The sequence below is a fragment of the Pogoniulus pusillus genome, chromosome 5 (genome assembly GCF_015220805.1).
Source record: "Pogoniulus pusillus isolate bPogPus1 chromosome 5, bPogPus1.pri, whole genome shotgun sequence".
Classification (NCBI taxonomy): Eukaryota; Metazoa; Chordata; class Aves; order Piciformes; family Lybiidae; genus Pogoniulus; species Pogoniulus pusillus.
The window spans coordinates 42,138,198-42,156,906 of NC_087268.1; the positions used below are offsets into that span (position 1 = coordinate 42,138,198).

The window sequence follows — 18,709 nt, forward strand, 5'->3', positions numbered from 1 at the left end:
ACTCCCTCAGAGCCTAAAAAGTCCCTCCTCAGCTTTTTTGTAGGCCCCCTTCTGATTCTGGAAGGCCACAAGAAGGTCACTTCACAGCCTCCTCTTCTCCAGACTGAACAGCCCCAACTCTTTCAGTCTGTTCTCACAGCAGAGCTGCTGCAGCTCTCTGATCATCCTCATGGCCCTGCTCTGGACATGCTCCAGCATCTCCACACCCCTTTTGTAATGGGGGCTCCAGAATTGGATGCAGTACTCCAGGTGGGGTCTCAGCAGAGCAGAGTGGAGTGGAGGGGGAGAGTCACCTCCCTCAACCTGCTGGCCACACTTCTCCTGATGCAGCCCAGGATCTGGTTGGCCCTCCGGGCTGCAAGTGCACACTGCTGGCTCTTGTTGAGTTTCTCAGCCACCAGCATTCCCGCATCCTTCTCCTCATTTTTGTGAATGATATTCACAATAGGTCAATCTAATGCAAATATTTGTAACAGGAGAGGGGTAGATTTTGTATTAAATAAACTCTGTTTTTTTCTGCCACAAAGAAGATGAGATTAATGAGAAGTCCTTCAGAAAGAATCTGTTCATAACATTATACAAAATCACCCCAAATTCTACTGTATTGAGCACAAGGTCTTAACATTACACCTTGAGTACTGTGTCCAGTTCTGGGCCTCTCAATTCAAGAGAGATGTTGAGGTGCTGGAATGTGTCCAGAGAAGGACAACAAAGCTGGTGAGGGGCCTGGAACACAGCCCTGTGAGGAGAGGCTGAGGGAGATGGGGGTATGCAGCCTGGAGAAGAGGAGGCTCAGGGGTGACCTCATTGCTGTCTACAACTACCTGAAGGGAGGTTGTAGCCAGGTGGGGATTGGTCTCTTCTGCCAGGCAATCAGCAATAGAAGAAGGGGACACAGTCTCAAGTTATGCCAGGGGAGGTCTAGGCTGGATGTTAGGAGGAAGTTCTTCCCAGAGAGAGTGATTGGCATTGGAATGGGCTGCCCAGGGAGGTGGTGGAGTCACCATCCCTGGAGGTGTTGAATAAAAGACTGGCTGAGGCACTTAGTGCCATGGTCTAGTTGACTGGACAGGGCTGGGTGCCAGGTTGGACTGGATGATGTTGGAGGTCTCTTCCAACCTGGTTGATTCTGTGATTCTATGATTATACAAAATCTCCCCAAATTCTACTGTATTGAGCACAAGGCCTCCTTGAACAAGGTTTTTAGATGAAAAAAAGCTCCCTGTCAGTGGTGAAGCATAACCCAGGTGCATGTGGGTGTTGCAGGCATAACATGACGAGTGCATCACCATTTTCCCATTGTAAAAACGAGCTGACTGACTCGTGGAAAAATAGCTGTGATCCCTGGTCATCACATTTTTAGTGGGCACAGAGAAAATGCAAGGCACAAAAATGTTTGAAGAAAAAAGAGAAAACAGCATGATTTTGACACCATGCCTGAAGCTTTCTGAGCGGTGACTCAGAATAATTGACAAGTGTAGCTTGCCTACTGCATTAGATCTGCAATTGCATTCCATGCACCCCATTACATCCAGCAAGGTATCTGTCATTTTCACTGAAGCTCTAAGTGGTCAGTATGTATAAGGGGGGAAAAAAAAATTAGACAACAGATGACTGATTCAATGTCTGCTCATATATATTCTTTACAGATCTGAGATGACACAGGAATGCACAGCACTAAATCCCAAGCATTTGCCTTAGACTTTTCTCTTAGAATAAAAGATTTCTATGTGGTAAGACTTGAAAAAATGTGGATATAGCCAAGGACATTTCAGCACAGTAATGCTCAACACAGAAGTACAAAGGACCCTCAAGCACAGGCAGCTCTGTTACCTACAAAAATACCATAAAAGAACTTTTGCTGATATAATCTGGTTTCTGTTTTGCAAGATTAAAAAAGGTAAATGTCTCAGGTTTGTCTTAGAAGAAAACCTTTACATTGCAAATGAAATTACTGGGATTTATTGATCTTTACTGCAAATGAAATATTTCTAAGGGATAGGAAAAAGAGTCTGCTCAGCTGCAAATGAGTAATGATATGAGCTTGTGCCAAGATGACATTGGACTTTGGCAGAGGATGCAGCTTCAGGATGCAGCTTCCTCACTAGTGGGGAAACTGAGAAAGTAGAATCATAGAATCATGGAATCAAGCAGGTTGGAAGAGACCTCCAAGAACATCGATTCAAATCTATCAACCAGCCCTCTGCCAGTCAACTAGACCATGGCACTAAGTGCCTCAGCCAGGCTTTCCTTCAACACCTCCAGGGACAGCAACTCCACCATCTCCCTGGGCAGCCCATTCCAATGCTAATCACTCTCTCTGGGAAGAACTTCCTCCTAACATCCAGCCTACACTTCCCCCAGCACAACTTGAGACTGGGTCCCTTTTTTTCTGTTGCTAGTTGCCTGGTAGAAGAACCCCCACCTGGCTACAGCCTCCCTTCAGGTAGTTATAGACAGCAATGAGGTCAACCCTGAGCCGCTGAGTAAAAAGAGAAAGCAAATACACCTGAAACTTGTGTGAGTTTTCAGTGAATATAGTTTTTGTTTCTTCTTTTTTGAGCTAAGGACTGAGTTTGCTGCTGCTAGCCTTGAATTCCCCAAACATTTGGAAGGATTTGGTTGCTAAATGCCTTTGCTGCTGCCAGAACAAAACCTCATTGTGTAGGACTGCTTTTAAAATCTGAGTAACTCCATGTAGTTTGAAGGGAAAAAGCATCTAGAAAGAAATTCTTAGCAACCTGCAGGACTGGAGCCATAAAAAGCATCTGATTTTGAGTTGGCAGGTAAAACATTAACCTCAGCCTCTTCCCTTTCACACCCCCTCCCCCCCCCAACCCCCACCCAATTTTCCCAGCTGCAACAGCTTCATTCTGAGTCATGGAAATTCACTGGCTCAGACGGCAGTCAAGCAGGACCTAACAGATTACTGGGAAATCAACAGGAGGTAGAAAATTCTACTGCAGAGAACCTGACAAACTGTTGACTTTAGATTTTGAGACACAGTGCACAGATGAGTATTAAGGAAAAGCCATTAATTTTTGACTATAGGCTCAACAGCATGTGCTACTGAATTTGAAGGCTCTCATTAACGTGAGGTTCAGAGGTGGTGGTGAACTGTACACATACACACACTAAAAATGGAAAGGAGGAGACTGATATCATTAACTCTATTTATCTTCTAGACAAAACTGAGGTCTGGTAATCAAAGACTGTCCAGTGTAATGAGTGGCTATTAAGGGAGGTTAAACAGAACATTTTGTGTATTCACCTCAAATACATTTTACTTCAGCTAGATCTAGACAAATCAAAATGTGTTTGGAAGTTAATATGGAGAATCATAGATGAGACACGACCACAAGTTACCAAGCTTAGTCTGCAAGGTATTTCTTACAGAGCTACTGCTAATTTTCATCACTCACTGTTTTCCTTAAATGTCTTACAGCTATTAATTTGGAGTGTACAGAATCACAGAGTTGACCAGGTTGGAAAAGACCTTTGAGATCATTGAGTACACCCTATCACCTCACACCTTCTAATTAATTAAACCATGGCACTAAGTGCCTCCTCCAGTCTCCTTTTAAACACCTCCAGGGATGGGGACTCCACCACCTCTCCAGTGGTATCTTTCTCCTTGACACACTCCCTTTTGAAAACTTCAGGCATGTTTAACTAGAGGAAGGCAGTCTGGTGAACTGTCAAACAACCAAAAGCAGTTTCTAGTGGACACAACTTCATAAACCCAGGACAGAAAATTGGTGCAGATGTTCTCTCTCCTGCTTGTGACATTCACCAACAGAGAAGGCGTGACTCACACAGTACCTTTGCCGACACCTGCATGCTGTTCTCCTGCATGTTCATGATGGCTTCAGAAATCTTGACATCAATAGGATCCATGACTGATTCAATGTTGAATGGTCCCTCTAATCTCTCCGCTACCAGAAGCATAGCATCTGTTAAAACACAAAGCAGCCATTCCCTTAAACGAGGGATACCTTCAGGTGCCTCAGGCAGACCAGCCTTGCCAGCTGGAGGCATGAGTACCAAGTGCTCTCAAGCAGGAATCCATGGGGAAGTGTGGCAGCAGGACCATGAAGCCTGCAGGGCAGCTTCCCAGCTGTCAAAAATGTCTTCTTTTACTGCTGCCACCACAGAACAAGGAATAAAGACTCTAAAAGTTAGATTAATAATAGCTGCTACAGCATTATCAAGCTTTTGCACAGCATTGCACCACTCCAGGCAGCAAGTGCTCTGGAGTGTTCTTACATTGTCTCTTTCCTGAGAAAAAGCAGGATGATAGAAATGAATCCCTGGAGTATTTTCTTAGAGTTTGTATGAGATGATGAAAACTTTGGTATGATATATCAGGGTGTTATAATTAAAGCAGCTGTTCTTTCCATCCTTAATGATCTCATTTTCTTGCAATATGAACAGCAGATGAATATTGGATTCCTGCCACAGTGTATAGGTATAAACCATGTTTGCCTTGCTACATCTTCTAAACATGCTTGAAAGCCATATGCAGCAACATATATTCTTCCTATGGTATGGATTTTGCACACAGTTGTTTCCTTACATTGCATTAAAGCCCTCCCTTACCCCCCCAAAAAACAATTTCTTATTTTAATATTATCACAGTATCACAGTATCATCAGGGTTGGAAGAGACCTCACAGATCATCAAGTCCAACCCTTTACCACAGAGCTCAAGGCTAGACCATGGCACCAAATGCCACGTCCAATCCTGCCTTGAACAGCCAAAGAACAAGAACAAAACAAACTACTGAACAAGAATTAGTAACAGTGAAGAAGGTTTAGCCACAGTTCACATATGTTGGCACTCGCACAGGCACAGATTCATCACTATTTCTGTGGCAATAGCTATGCAGTAAACTGGATTTACACTCTACCTTTGAACATCATATTTGATCCTTTCTTCATATGCTAGCATTGACAATTTGCAGCATCTAATTAGCTTTAAACAGATGCCACTTGCAATTCTAACATGATAAACACAGATTTTCACATGCTCCTATCTTTATGCCTTCGACTTGGATCCAAATGGAAATTTGTAACATGACCAAAAGCATTTTAAAGAAAAACTAAATGCCCTTGTTCTTCTCCTGTACTCAGCACTGGTCAGGCCACACCTTGAGTCCTGTGTCCAGTTCTGGGCCACTCAATTCAAGAGAGATGTTGAGGTGCTGGAATGTGTCTAGAGAAGGGTGACAAAGCTGATTAAAGGCCTGGAACACAAACCCTATGAGGAGAAGCTGAGGGAGCTGGGGGTGTTTAGCCTGGAGGCTCAGTGGGGAGCTCATTGCTGTCTACAACTACCTGGAGGGACATTGTAGCCAGGTGGGGGTTGGTCTCTTCTCCCAAGCAACCAGCAATAGAAGACGGGGACACAGTCTCAAGTTGTGCTGGGGGAAGTACAGGCTGGATGTTAGGAGGAAGTTCTTCCCAGATAGTGATTGGCATTGGAATGGGCTGCCCAGGGAGGTGGTGGAGTCAACGTCCCTGGAGGTGTTCAAGCAAAGCCTGGCTGAGGCACTTAGTGTCATGGTCTACATGACTGGCTAGGGCTGGGTGCTAGGTTGGACTGGATGATCTTGGAGGTCTCTTCCAACCTGGTTGATTCTATGATTCTAACCAGACTGCCTTCCAAAGCAGATTCTGAACACGTTTTGCTGCTGCAAGCACAAGTTGCATGGCAGCTATGTGGAGAAGGCATGGAGCATTTTGTAGCCCTGATGGCAGTGTTGTGAGCTCCACAATTGACTGCAGAGTCCCAGGGCTTCTTTCCAGTCTGCATGGCCCATCTTGTCCCTCCCCACAGAAACACATGTGCATGGGTGTATGGGAAGAACTCTGGCATCTCACTCTGGCAGCTGAGAGAGAGTGGCATGCACAGCCTGACCTGAGGGCTATAATACATTGTTTATATGCAGTCAGTGCATGCCTAAAAGCCCCATTGAAACTGCAATTTCTTGTCATGTAGCACCTAAGCACTCTTGCAAATTGGGGTGCAAAATTTCATGGTGGTTCTAGGCTGGAAAGTATCTAATGACAGTTATTTGGAGTGGGGTGTATAGCACCTGCTGCTGAGGTGCTGGAACATGTCCAGAGAAGGGCAACAAAGCTGGTGAGGAGCCTGGAGCACAAATCCTATGAGGAGAGGTTGAGGGAGCTGGGCCTGTTTAGCCTGCAGAAGAGAAGGCTCAGGGGGGATCTCATTACTGTCTACAATTACCTGAAGGGGCATTGTAGCCAGGTGGGGGGTGGCCTCTTCTCCCAGGCAACCAGCAATAGAACAAGGGGACACAGTCTCAAGTTGTGCCAGGGTAGGTCTAGGCTGGATATTAGGAAGAAGTTCTTCCCAGAGAGAGTGATTGGCATTGGAATGGGCTGCCCAGGGAGGTGGTGGAGTCACCGTCCCTGGAGGTGTTCAAGCAAAGCCTGGCTGAGGCACTTAGTGCCATGGTCTAGTTGACTGGATAGGGCTGGGTGCTAGGTTGGACTGGATGATCTTGGAGGTCTCTTCCAACCTGGTTGATTCTATGATTCTATGATGACAGGGACTTGGTTTCAAACAGAGGTATGATTTTGGCTGTACATTGCTTTAAAACTCTTCAGTTTTAAACCCTTTCCAGTGTGAAACTTTGTGAAAGCAGCACCTACCTCTGAGAGAGGAAAGAAAGATTTTTTCATACACACAAAGCTATGCACCCACACATAGGAACATGCTGACACATAAAGACACCTGCAATAAGACAGACATTTTTCTAGGTGGAAAAATAATTGTAATTGTGTGCTAGTGTAAAATTTCCTCTTCCTCACACTTTCATAATGCCTTTTAAAGAATCATAGAATCATCATGGCTGGAAAAACCCTCTGAGCTAACCAAGTCCAACCACTGAGCTAACACTACTGTGACTACTACACCATGGCCTGAAATGCCATGTCTACAAGCATTTTAACTTCACGGATGGTGACTCTGCCACTTCCCTGAGAAACTTGTTCCAATGCCTGACCACTCTGAATTAATTTTGAATTAGAGTTTGAAGTGGAATCTCAGGTGTGTGGCAGAAAAGTGCAATATCATTAAATCAATGAGAGCCACATCTTTAATTGCAAGAGCAGCCTTTCATCACAGTGCCTTCATCTTCAAAATTAATACTTCTAGTAGGTGGAGATCTGCCAGGGTTGCACCCCAGAGTTACAATTTGAGCACCAATATGGTTAGATAATTGTTCTCCAATATCCTTTATTGCAGTGATACAGTGACTTATATGCCAACTTGGAAGAGGCATGCATAGCTAGCTTAGTTAAGACTGGTACATGTGGCAGGTACAGATAGGCTTAAGGTTATGTGTAAGGTACACATAGGTTAAACTTGCAGGGTCAGCCTCCTGCACCAGCAGAGCCTGCCTCCTGCAGCTGCATGTGGGGGTTTGTTTCACCATCTTAGCTCCTGCCTCTGGGATGAACTCAAGGACACTCTGCAGCATGGGTTGCTCATGGTTATAGAATCATAGAATCAACCAGGTTGGAAGAGACCTCCAAGATCATCCGGTCCAACCTAACACCCTGCCCTATCCAATCAACTAGACCATGGCACTAAGTGCCTCATCCAGTCTTTTCTTGAAGACCCCCAGGGCTGGTGCCTCCACCACCTCCCTGGGCAGCCCATTCCAATGGGGAATCACTCTCTCTGGGAAGAACTTCTTCCTAACATCCAGCCTATAGCTACCCTGGCACAACTTGAGACTGTGTCCCCTTGTTCTATTGCTGGTTACCTGGGAGAAGAGGCCACCCCCCACCTGGCTACAATGCCCCTTCAGGTAGTGGTTATCAATTTGTGTCCTCTGTTAGCAAGAAATCCATCCACAGAGATCTCTTCCTGATTTAGAGAGTATCTTTAGAAAACCATCCTTTATTCCATCAGCTTTAATCTTCTTTTAACCTTTGTATTAGAATTGGGCTGAGGCTGAGAAATGTGGCTAATTCCTGGCTACCAAAGGTCTCTGTGAACTTTCTGCTCTGTGGAAGTGTCCTTGTTTGGTAAAGTGTGACATACATCTGATGGTGGGTTCAGAAGCTTGGGTTCAAGTTAATGCTAAATGAGGAAAGGAAAGGAAAGGAAAGGAAAGGAAAGGAAAGGAAAGGAAAGGAAAGGAAAGGAAAGGAAAGGAAAGGAAAGGAAAGGAAAGGAAAGGAAAGGAAAGGAAAGGAAAGGAAAGGAAAGGAAAGGAAAGGAAAGGAAAGGAAAGGAAAGGAAAGGAAAGGAAAGGAAAGGAAAGGAAAGGAAAGGAAAGGAAAGGAAAGGAAAGGAAAGGAAAGGAAAGGAAAGGAAAGGAAAGGAAAGGAAAGGAAAGGAAAGGAAAGGAAAGGAAAGGAAAGGAAAGGAAAGGAAAGGAAAGGAAAGGAAAGGAAAGGAAAGGAAAGGAAAGGAAAGGAAAGGAAAGGAAAGGAAAGGAAAGGAAAGGAAAAAAATAAAGCAAAAAATTAAAAAGAAAGAAAAGGAAAAGGAAAAGAGGAAGAGGAAAAGAGAAAAAGCAAAATCAAGAGAAAAAGACAAGAGGAAGAGGAAAAGGAAAAGAGAAAAAGCAGAAGCAAGAGAAAAAGACAAAAAGAAAAGGAGAAAGGGAAAAATAAAAAGAAAAGTACAGAGAGCAAAATCAAGCAGGAGTTTCCAGGTTATCCATATTCTTTGATTGCTATCTGCTCCTCTGGCTTGGAATGATTCTGGACTGCTCCAGGCAGCTATTCACAACACAGATCTGTGGAGAAGCTAGCCTGAAGCAGTGTTAAGAGTATCTCTTGACACTAGAGCCCTGCAGTCTTTTTCAGTTAACACTACAGGAATATGGGTAGAGACCATTCAGTTAAGCAAAATGTTCAACATGAAATAGCCACACCTTTGCTGCTGACAGCTACATCATCAGTCTGCTTTGGGTTTGCTTGGTTTTTTTTTTGTTTGTTTTGGAGCTAGAATGTAAGACAGGACTAGTGGTAAACTAGAGGCCATCACAGGGGCTTATTTGAAGAGGTAGAGTGTGAGAAATGGACTAAATGCTGAGATGAGAGATGAGTGATACCCTGAGGGAAAACAGGTTTCTCCTGAAATGTTATTTCTGAGGCTGACCCAAGTTTTGCTTCCAATTAAGACTCATTTGAGTACTGAAGGGAAGCTAAGTTTTTGTGTGATAAGAGTTCTTCACAGAGAGAGTGATTGGCACTGGAATGGGCTGCCCAGGGAGGTGGTGGAATTGCTGTGTCTGCAAGGGCTCAAGAAAAGCCTGGATGAGGCATTTAGTGCCATGATCTAGTTGATTGGCTAGGGCTATGTGATAGGTTGGACTGGATGATCTTGGAGATCTCTTCCAACCTAGTTGATTCTATGATTCTATACTGGAGAGAGAGGCTTCTAATACAGTAAAAAACGACAGGTTTACTTGAATGCCAGAGTGTAGTCTCAGGATCCCCAAAATGTCTCTGCTGCCTAAATACAGCAGCTGCATTTAACTGCTTTGCATTTCCTTGTCCACGCTCAGAAATAGAATAGGTAATTGACAGAGGGTCTATGAAAAAAAGGACATATTCCATTTTAAGCAATAGATGAGATCCTAGAGAAATCTTTGGTTCACTTATTTTTTGGGAAGCACAGGACAAAACCAATCACCAAACGAAGTGTTTTATTGTATAACCTAAAGAAAACTCCAGAAGGCCACATGTGATTTCCAAGAGACAACGATGTTTGGTGAACTCTGAGCAGCTCCAGGCAACATAATGGATAGACAAATGATATAGAGAAAAATCTACCTCTGTGCAGAAAGCCACTGCCTTTTTGACTTATCTTGATACCAAAAGTGTTGTCTTCCTATTTCTGGTGCATTTCCTTCAGGGCAGGTTTCCAGAAAGCTTCCTAGTAAATCCCAGGTTGAAACAAAAGGAGCAGAGACAACGACACAAAAGGAGCAGGGACAATGACACTGATTTATGAGACATCTGACAAGCAAAGGTCCCCCAAAACCAAAGTAAAACACAAAGATCCTATACAAACAGTTGGCATTTCTTTTTCTTGCCACCAAGAAAATTCAAAGAAAGTCTGATAAGGAAGACTCAGAGAGCTGATAAGGGAAGAGACAGGTTACTGATAAGCCCTTTTCTTTGGTCCATGTTAGTTTGGCTGTCACACCAGTTTTTACTTTCATGCACAGTTTGTTTTGCTTCTATTTTTAAATTATCAGTGAGATTCCAGCAGTGGCTGAGATTTCCCCAGGGAAACCCATAAAAGCATCTAAGGATGAAGTTTCTGAAAACGTTTTTTCTTCAGGGAGACAAAGAGAGGCAAAATGCTAAACTGTATGTCCTTCATAAAACTTTAAGGCATGTCTTGCTTTTCTGGGGAAAAAGGGTGGAAGATCTTACCTTAGATTTCCTATCAGGGTGTTTCTATTTTTTTTGTCTAGTCCCATGTAAGTCCTTTATGAGGAACTGAGGCTGTGGCCAGGCTGACTTAGGATAGGGGGATTGGAACTAGATGATCCTTGTGGTCCCTTCCAACTCTGATTGATCCTATGATTCTCTGATTCTAAATGTGAAATGCTTGTTCACACATTTGCCTGTGAAATAATGCAAGGGTAAGTTGTTATTTGAGAAGCTTTAAATGATTAGTTTATGGATAAATCCAAGAACTGCAGAAGAGAGAGATGAATCAGCTGTAAACAAACTAAGCAATTTACTGTACTTCATAGAATCATAGAATCAACCAGGTTGGAAGAGACTTCCAAGATCAGGCAGTCCCACCTAGCACCAGCCCTGTCCAGTCAACTAGACCATGGCACTTAGTGCCTTATCCAGGCTTAGCTTGAACACCTCCAGGTATAGGGACTCCACCACCTCCCTGGGCAGCCCATTCCAATGCCAATCACTCTCTCTGCCAACAACTTCCTCCTAACATCCAGACTAGACCTCCCCAGGCACAACTTGAGACTGTGTCCCCTTCCTCTGTTGCTGATTGCCTGACAGAAGAGACCAACCCCCACCTGGCTACAGCCTCCCTTCAGGTAGTTGTAGACAACAGTGAGGTCCCCCCTGAGCCTTCTCTTCTCCAGGCTAAACACCCCCAGCTCCCTCAGCCTCTCCTCATAGGATTTGTGTTCCAGGCCCCTCACCAGCTTTGTTGCCCTTCTCTGGACACATTCCAACATCTCAACATCTCTCTTGAATTGAGGAGCCCAGAACTGGACACAGCACTCAAGGTGTGGCCTGACCAGTGCTGAGTACAGGGGAAGAATAACCTCCCTTGTCCTACTGGCCACACTCTTCCTGATCCAGGCCAGGATGTCATTGGCTCTCTTGGCCACCTGGGCACACTGCTGGCTCATCTTCAGCTTACTGTCTATCAGTACTCCCAGGTTCCTTTCCTCCTGGCTGCTCTCCAGCCACTCTGTCCCCAGCCTGTAGTGCTGCTTGGGGTTGTTGTGGCCAAAGTGTAGAACCCTGCACTTGGCCTTGTTAAATCTCATCCCATTGGCCTCTGCTCACCTATCCAGCCTGGCAAGGTCCCTCTGCAGGGCTCTCCTACCTTCCAACAGATCCACACCTGCTCCTAGCTTGGTGTCATCTGTGACAATGGTGTCATCTGTTGACTTTGACCTTGAAAATGGCAATGACTGTTCTGGAGGAGGATAAAACTTAATATGCAGGGCTGCAAAGCAGTCCTTACTTGGTAGCTTCCCAACCTTCTGACAAAGTGTAAGGGAAGCTTGGAGTTTGGGTTGTATTTACTATGTCATGTAGCAAAACTCAGTGAGTTTTTCATCCCGACACTAAATATAAAGAGTGGCCATAAAATCTTCAGAGCATTAGATGGGCAAATTAGTGAAAGAAAATGAAAATAAGAAAAATGGAAAAGTGAAATATGGGTACATGATGACTTTATAGAAATATAATAATAGTGGAAACACACCCTGGTAATTCTCTGCTGAAACTTCTACTGCTAGATTATGATTTACTAAGAAAATTCAGCAAGAAGAAAGCAGAACTCCACCTTAGCACATTTAATGAGGTGCTAAGAATTCTTTTCTCAGGGAATCAGACTAAAGCAATGCAGTGATACTGAAAGTGCTGTTTTTCTCAGGATATACTGTCCCCTTTTGGCATTATTCACATGACAATACTCTGTGTTTCTGTTCTGATGAGGCTTCGACAGATTTCCTCTGTTAAACCAGATAGGTATTGGCATAACAACATTGTACTTCTCTATATCATGTTTCCATCTGTGTAAAGGAGTTCTCAATATTCCATGTTTGGATATTTGGTTATCATGATCAAGTTCTCTGTTTAGATATGCAGAAAAACTTGTCCTTGCCCAAGATTTAAGTAAATGAGCAAAGCATTAGAAACTGCTGGACATGGTGTGAGGCTTTCATGGAGGTAACAACTGAGCAAGCAGCTGAACAAAAGTCACAGCTAGCTCTGTGAAGAATGGCAGGATCTCACACCACAAAACAAAGAGAAACAGAGGAAAACTCCCTGGAGTGGATTTACATGGGAGAAAACAAGGGCAAAGAAAGAGATTAAGGTGAATGGGAGAACAAGCATGGGAAAAGGGAGAGAAAAATGACCTGGTGGACAACAAGCTTGCAATTCCAAGCACAGATCCAGGCTGGGCAGTGAGTGGCTGGAGAGCAGCCCTGAGGAGAGGGACTTGGGAGTGCTGGCGGCTGAGAAGCTGAACATAAGCCAGCAGTGTGCACTTGCAGCCCAGAGGGCCAACCAGGTGCTGGGCTGCATCAGGAGAAGTGTGGCCAGCAGGTCGAGGGAGGTGATTCTCCTCCTCTACTGCACTCTGCTGAGACCCCACCTGGAGTACTGCATCCAGTTCTGGAACTCCTATTACAAGAAGGATGTGGATGTGCTGGAGTGTGTCCAGAGCAGGGCCATGAGTATGCTCAGAGGGCTGCAGCAGCTCTGCTATGAGGACAGACTGCAAGAGTTGGGGCTGTTCAGTCTGCAGAAGAGGAGGCTGCGAGGTGACCTTCCAGTATCTGAAGGGGGCCTACAAAAAATCTGGGGAAGAACCTTTTAGGGTCTCAGGGAGAGACAGGACTAATGGGGGGGGGTTGGGGTTTGGGGGGGGGGGGGGTGGAACAAAGCTGGAAGTGGGGAGATTCAGACTGGATGCGAGGAGGAAGTTGTTCAGTATGAGAGTGGTGAGAGCCTGGAATGGGTTGCCCAGGGAGGTGGTTGAGGCCCCATTGCTGGAGCTGTTTAAGGCCAGGCTGGATGAGGCTGTGGCCAGCCTGATGAAGGGTAGGGTGTCCCTGGACATGGCAGGGGTGTTGGAACTAGATGCTCCTTGTGGTCCCTTCCAACCCTGACTGATTCTATGATTCTAAACTATCCAAAGGACAGCAATGTGCACTCATGGCCAAGAAGGCCAATGGAATCCTGGGGTGCATTAAGATGAGTGTGGGCAGCAGATCTGCCTTGGTGAGTCCTCATCTGGAGTACTGCATTCACTTCTGGGCTCCCCAGTTTGGGAAGGACAGGGATCTACTCAAAAGAGTCCAACAGAGGGCTATGAAGGTGATTAAGGGGCTGGAGCACTGCACTATGAAGAGAGGCTGAAGGATCTGGGGCTTTTTGGTCTGTTGAAGAGAAAGCTTAGAGGGGATCTAATAATGTTTATAAATATCTGAAGGCTGGGGATCAAGAGAGAGGGAACAAACTCTTCTCAGTTGAGCCCTGTGATAGGTCAAGGGACAATGGATATACGTTACATATACAGTACAGGAAGATCCACCTCAACAGGAGGAAGAATTTCTTTACTGTAAGAGCCACGGAGCATTGGAACAGGCTTCCCAGGGAGGTTGTAGTGTCCCCTTCTCTGGAGACTACCAAGACCCATCTGGATGTGTTCCTGTGTGATCTGCACTAAAGTATGGTCCTGCTCTGGTGGGGCGGTTGGATTTGATGATCTTCAGAGGTCCCTTCCAACCCCTAACACCCTGTGATCCTGTGATGCTTTCAGGCAATGAAAGGCTTCAAGATGATTATTGCCACTCAAAACCAAGCTTCTCAGTTTGTACTACCATAACATCAGATTAGTAACTGTCAAACATTTCCATGTTGAATACAGAGAATAAGGAGGGAAGGAACAAAACACCAAAGGAAACACGTTTATGTTTTATGAATATGCTGAACTGAAATAAGATCTTAGATACTGAAGAAATGATAAATGTAAGGTTTCAAATGTAATAGAAGTCACAAACATTGACAGTCTTGAATATGAATAACCGAAGATGCAACAGGGGCCAGCGAAACTGTGAGTGATGTGGGAAGATGTTAAGGTTCACAGTAAAGGATCATACTTTATGGATTTCTTTATCATGTAATCCCAAGAGTATGTGCCAAATTCCTTAGATTTTTCATGACTATCAGAGAGGGAAAGGCAACAAAGCTGGTGAGAGGCCTGGAACACAACCCTGTGAGGAGAGGCCGAGGGAGCTGGGGGGTGTGCAGCCTGGAGAAGAGGAGGCTCAGGGGGGACCTCACTGCTGTCTACAACTACCTGAAGGGAGGTTGTAGCCAGGTGGGAGTTGGTCTCTTCTGCCAGGCAACCAGCAACAGAACAAGGGGACACAGTCTCAAGTTGTGCCAGAGGAAGGTCTAGGCTGGGTGTTAGGAGGAAGTTGTTGGCAGAGAGAGTGATTGGCATTGGAATGGGCTGCCCAGGGAGGTGGTGGATTTGCCATCTCTGGGGATGTTTAATAAAAGCCTGGCTGAGGCACTTAGTGCCATGGTCTAGTTGATTGGACAGGGCTGGGTGCTAGGTTAGACTGGATGATCTTGGAGGTCTCTTCCAACTTGGTTGATTCTTTGATTCTATGATCTGGATGCTTCTTTACTGCTTTGGTAAACTCACCTTTTTTTTTCCCTCTGAGTTAAAGCAATTTTTTGCCTGTGTCTATGTGAAAAACCACAATTTCTGGTAAGATTTGACACACATATTTCCCAGATACCACTGCCAGATTTTTTTTTAACAGAAATCCTATGAGTAATATCTTTCCTGCTGTTTTGTCACTAAGCTGACTTTTTGCCTTTCCTTGCCATAAATAAACATTGAACCTATGGCCAGCTTTGCTGCAATGAATCCATCCCAACGGTACAGCTTTTAGAGAGGTGTCACACACAGTTGCACACACAAAATTGATTTTTGCCTCTCATTTTATTGATTAATATGGAAATGTACTGCAGATTTCTCCTTGTGTTTAAAAGCCTCTCATAATGCAGGGAATTTTGAGATGCCTAAGTGCATTTTCTCCTAGTGAGCTCCAATGCAGCAAATAAAAATGGTGTGGGGTTTATTTTTTTAACCCTGCCTCGATGAATGTTTGAATCCCAAACATTTACATATATCAAGGTTGTCACAAATCAATACAGCTGGTAAGACTAATCTCTTTGTTGTTTTGACATTCCTTTTGAAAGAGCAATTTCTGTATGTTTGCCCAGCTGCATTAACTACATTATGGGGATGAAGTAGAAGTAATCAATAGGAGAGTCGCCATCCCTGGAGCTGTTCAAGGCAAGATTGGATGTGGCACTTGGTGCCATGGTCTAGCCTTGAGCTCTGTGGTAAAGGGTTGGACTTGATGATCTGTGAGGTCTCTTCCAACCCTGATGACACTGTGATACTGTGATACTGTGAGAGGGGCAACATTGTAAAGTCCCACAATTGAGCGTCTTAATTCTTCTAAATGATCTGTGTTCTGAACTTTGATATGATTGGGAGAGCAAGAGTGAAAATGTTCAGCCTGTTTAGAGAAGGTCAAAGCAATATCAAAATCTAATGTTCATTCCATGGGGCCACTTGCCTGATATGTTATAATCATCATAACCTTTAATAACAACACGCAGACGGTGTCAGTCGACAACCAAAAAGATTTGTTCCTACTAAAATGTTGAGGTGCTGGAACGTGTCCAGAGAAGGGCACCAAAGCTGGCAAAGGGCCTGGAAGACAAACCCTATGAGGAGAGGCTGAGGGAGCTGGGCTTGTTTAGCCTGGAGAAGAGGAGGCTCAGGGGGGACCTCATTGCTGTCTACAACTACCTGAAGGGAGGCTGTAGCCAGGTGGGGGTTGGTCTCTTCTGCCAGGCAACCAGCAATAGAACAAGGGGACACAGTCTCAAGTTGTGCCGGGGGAGGTCTAGGCTGGATGTTAGGAGGAAGTTGTTGTCAGAGAGAGTGATTGGCATTGGAATGGGCTGCCCAGGGAGGTGGTGGAGTCTCTGTGTCCCTGGAGTTGTTCAATCAAAGCCTGGCTGAGGCACTTAGTGTCATGGTCTAGTTGATTGGATAGGGCTGGGGGGATAGATTAGACTGGATGATCTTGGAGGTGTCTTCCAACCAGGTTGATTATATGATTGTCTGAAGCCTCTGCACAGCTCTGTCCCCATTTGAACTCCACTATTCTGTACTCCAGATCATTTTCCTTGCAATTCCTAAACATGTCCACTTAATCCACCTCTTCAGTTTACCAGAGTAATAAATGTTGGTTAAATTCTGGTATCACTACCATGGCCACAGCACTGGGACACTAACACTAATTTCATTGCAGCTCTTTCAGATCTATACAGGCATAAGCAAGACCTATACTATAAGTATTATTAATACTTATATCTACCAAGTAAATCAGATGTGATCCAAGGCCTAATGAAGTCACAAAGCATCTTTTCAAGAGTATGGTTTGGAAGAAGCTGTTCATTCCCATTCTCAGATTTTGCTGAGAAGATCCAATTTTCTTTCCCCTTGGCTAAGTACATGACAGCAAATGAATAACTGTTATTCCCAGTGCTGTACTGATGTCTGTGGACAGTGCTATACAGCAATAAATGTTTTGGCATGACAGGACGAGGTAGTAGTTAAGTTGATGTTTTGGTTCCCATTATAAGCAATAAGCCACGTCAGTTTTTGCTCCACTCAAAACATGGGGGAGAAAATACAATGCTTGTCAAATGGAATAGGACAGCATCTGTGGGGGTTATTGTTTTTCAGGTTTTAAGAACAAGGCCAAGTGCAGGGTTCTGCACTTCAGCCACAACAACCCCAAGCAGTGCTACAGGATGGGGACAGAGTGACTGAGAGCAGCCAGGAAGAAAGGGACCTGGGGGTACTGGTAGATAGTAGCTAAAAATGAGCCAGCAGTGTGCCCAGGTGGCCAAGAGAGCCAATGGCATCCTGGCCTGCATCAGGAACAGTGTGGCCAGTAGGACAAGGGAGGTTATTCTGCCCCTGTACTCAGCACTGGTCAGGCCACACCTTGAGTGCTGTGTCCAGTTCTGGGCTCCTCAATTCAAGAGAGATGTTGAGGTGCTGGAATGTGTCCAGAGAAGGGCACCAAAGCTGGTGAGGGGCCTGGAACACAAACCCTATGAGGAGAGGCTGAGGGAGCTGGAGGTGTTTAGCCTGCAGAAGAGGAGGCTCAGGAGGGACCTCATTGCTGTCTACAACTACCTGAAGGGAGGCTGCAGCCAGGTGGGGGTTGGTCTCTTCTGCCAGGCAACCAGCAAGAGAACAAGGGGACACAGTCTCAAGCTGTGCCAGGGCAGGTCTAGGCTGGATGTTAGGAGGAAGTTGTTGTCAGAGAGAGCGATTGGCATTGGAATGGGCTGCCCAGGGAGGTGGTGGAGTCACCATCCCTGGAGGTGTTCAAGAAAAGCCTGGCTGAGGCACTTAGTGCCATGGTCTGGATGACTGGCTAGGGCTGGGTGCTAGGTTGGACTGGATGATCTTGGAGGTTTCTTCCCACCTGGTTGAGTCTATGATTCTGTGATTCTAAGAGATCAAACATGAAGCAGAAAGAGAAGGGCAAACACAAACTAGAACCTGATACAGCAATGTCTACTTTCCTAAAATGCTGCTTATAGATGTCATGTGTTTTTTTCTTTTCAAGGACTAAAACTGGAAAAATGACATCATCTGACAGCGAAGTGCTGCACTGGATACTGGATCCTGCTTGCTAGGAGAGAAATTCATTCACAGGCATTTAGCATTGCCAACATTCAGTAGCTAAAAAAAAGGGACTCTAAAGATGTGTCACCTGGGTTCCACTTCTGTTAAAGGAAAATTTAAGATGTTTTCTGTCTTCACTGTTTCCCATAAGTTCTACAGAGAAAGATAACAATAAGTAATATAAATACTGATGATTAACTTAGTAACATTATGCTCCTCTCCCAGTCAGTACAAATAGGCTTTGATAATACTTACATAACCTAGCAATATTTTTCCTCCTAAAGCAGATGGCTATCATCTATATTTAGAATCACAGAATCAGTCAGGGTTGGAAGGGACCACAAGGATCATCTAGTTTCAAACCCCCTGCCATGCCCAGGGACACCCTACCCTAGAGCAGGCTGGCCACAGCCTCATCCAGCCTGGCCTTAAACACCTCCAGGGATGGGGTCTCAACCACCTCCCTGGACAACCCATTCCAGCCTCTCACCACTCTCATGCTCAACAACTTCCTCCTCATGTCCAGACTGAATCTCCCCACCTCCAGCTTTGCTGCATTCCTCCCAGTCCTGTCACTCCCTAATAGCCTAAAAAGTCCTTCCCCAGCTTTTTTGCAGGCCCCCTTTCAGATACTGGAAGGCCACAAGAAGGTCATCTGGGAGCCTCCTCTTCTGCAGACTGAACA

At 45.0% G+C, this 18,709-nt stretch overlaps 1 protein-coding gene across 4 annotated transcripts in view; it reads right to left on the reverse strand.

Moving 5' to 3' along the window:
- The window catches only part of GPC6 (glypican 6), a 928,307-nt gene that overhangs the window by 94,243 nt on the left and 815,355 nt on the right, over positions 1-18,709 (reverse strand). For all 4 annotated transcript variants that reach the window (XM_064143898.1, XM_064143901.1, XM_064143900.1 and 1 more), the window contains one exon: positions 3,823-3,953. In XM_064143898.1, coding sequence (XP_063999968.1) covers positions 3,823-3,953 — 131 coding nt within the window. The remainder of the gene's footprint in view (positions 1-3,822; positions 3,954-18,709) is intronic.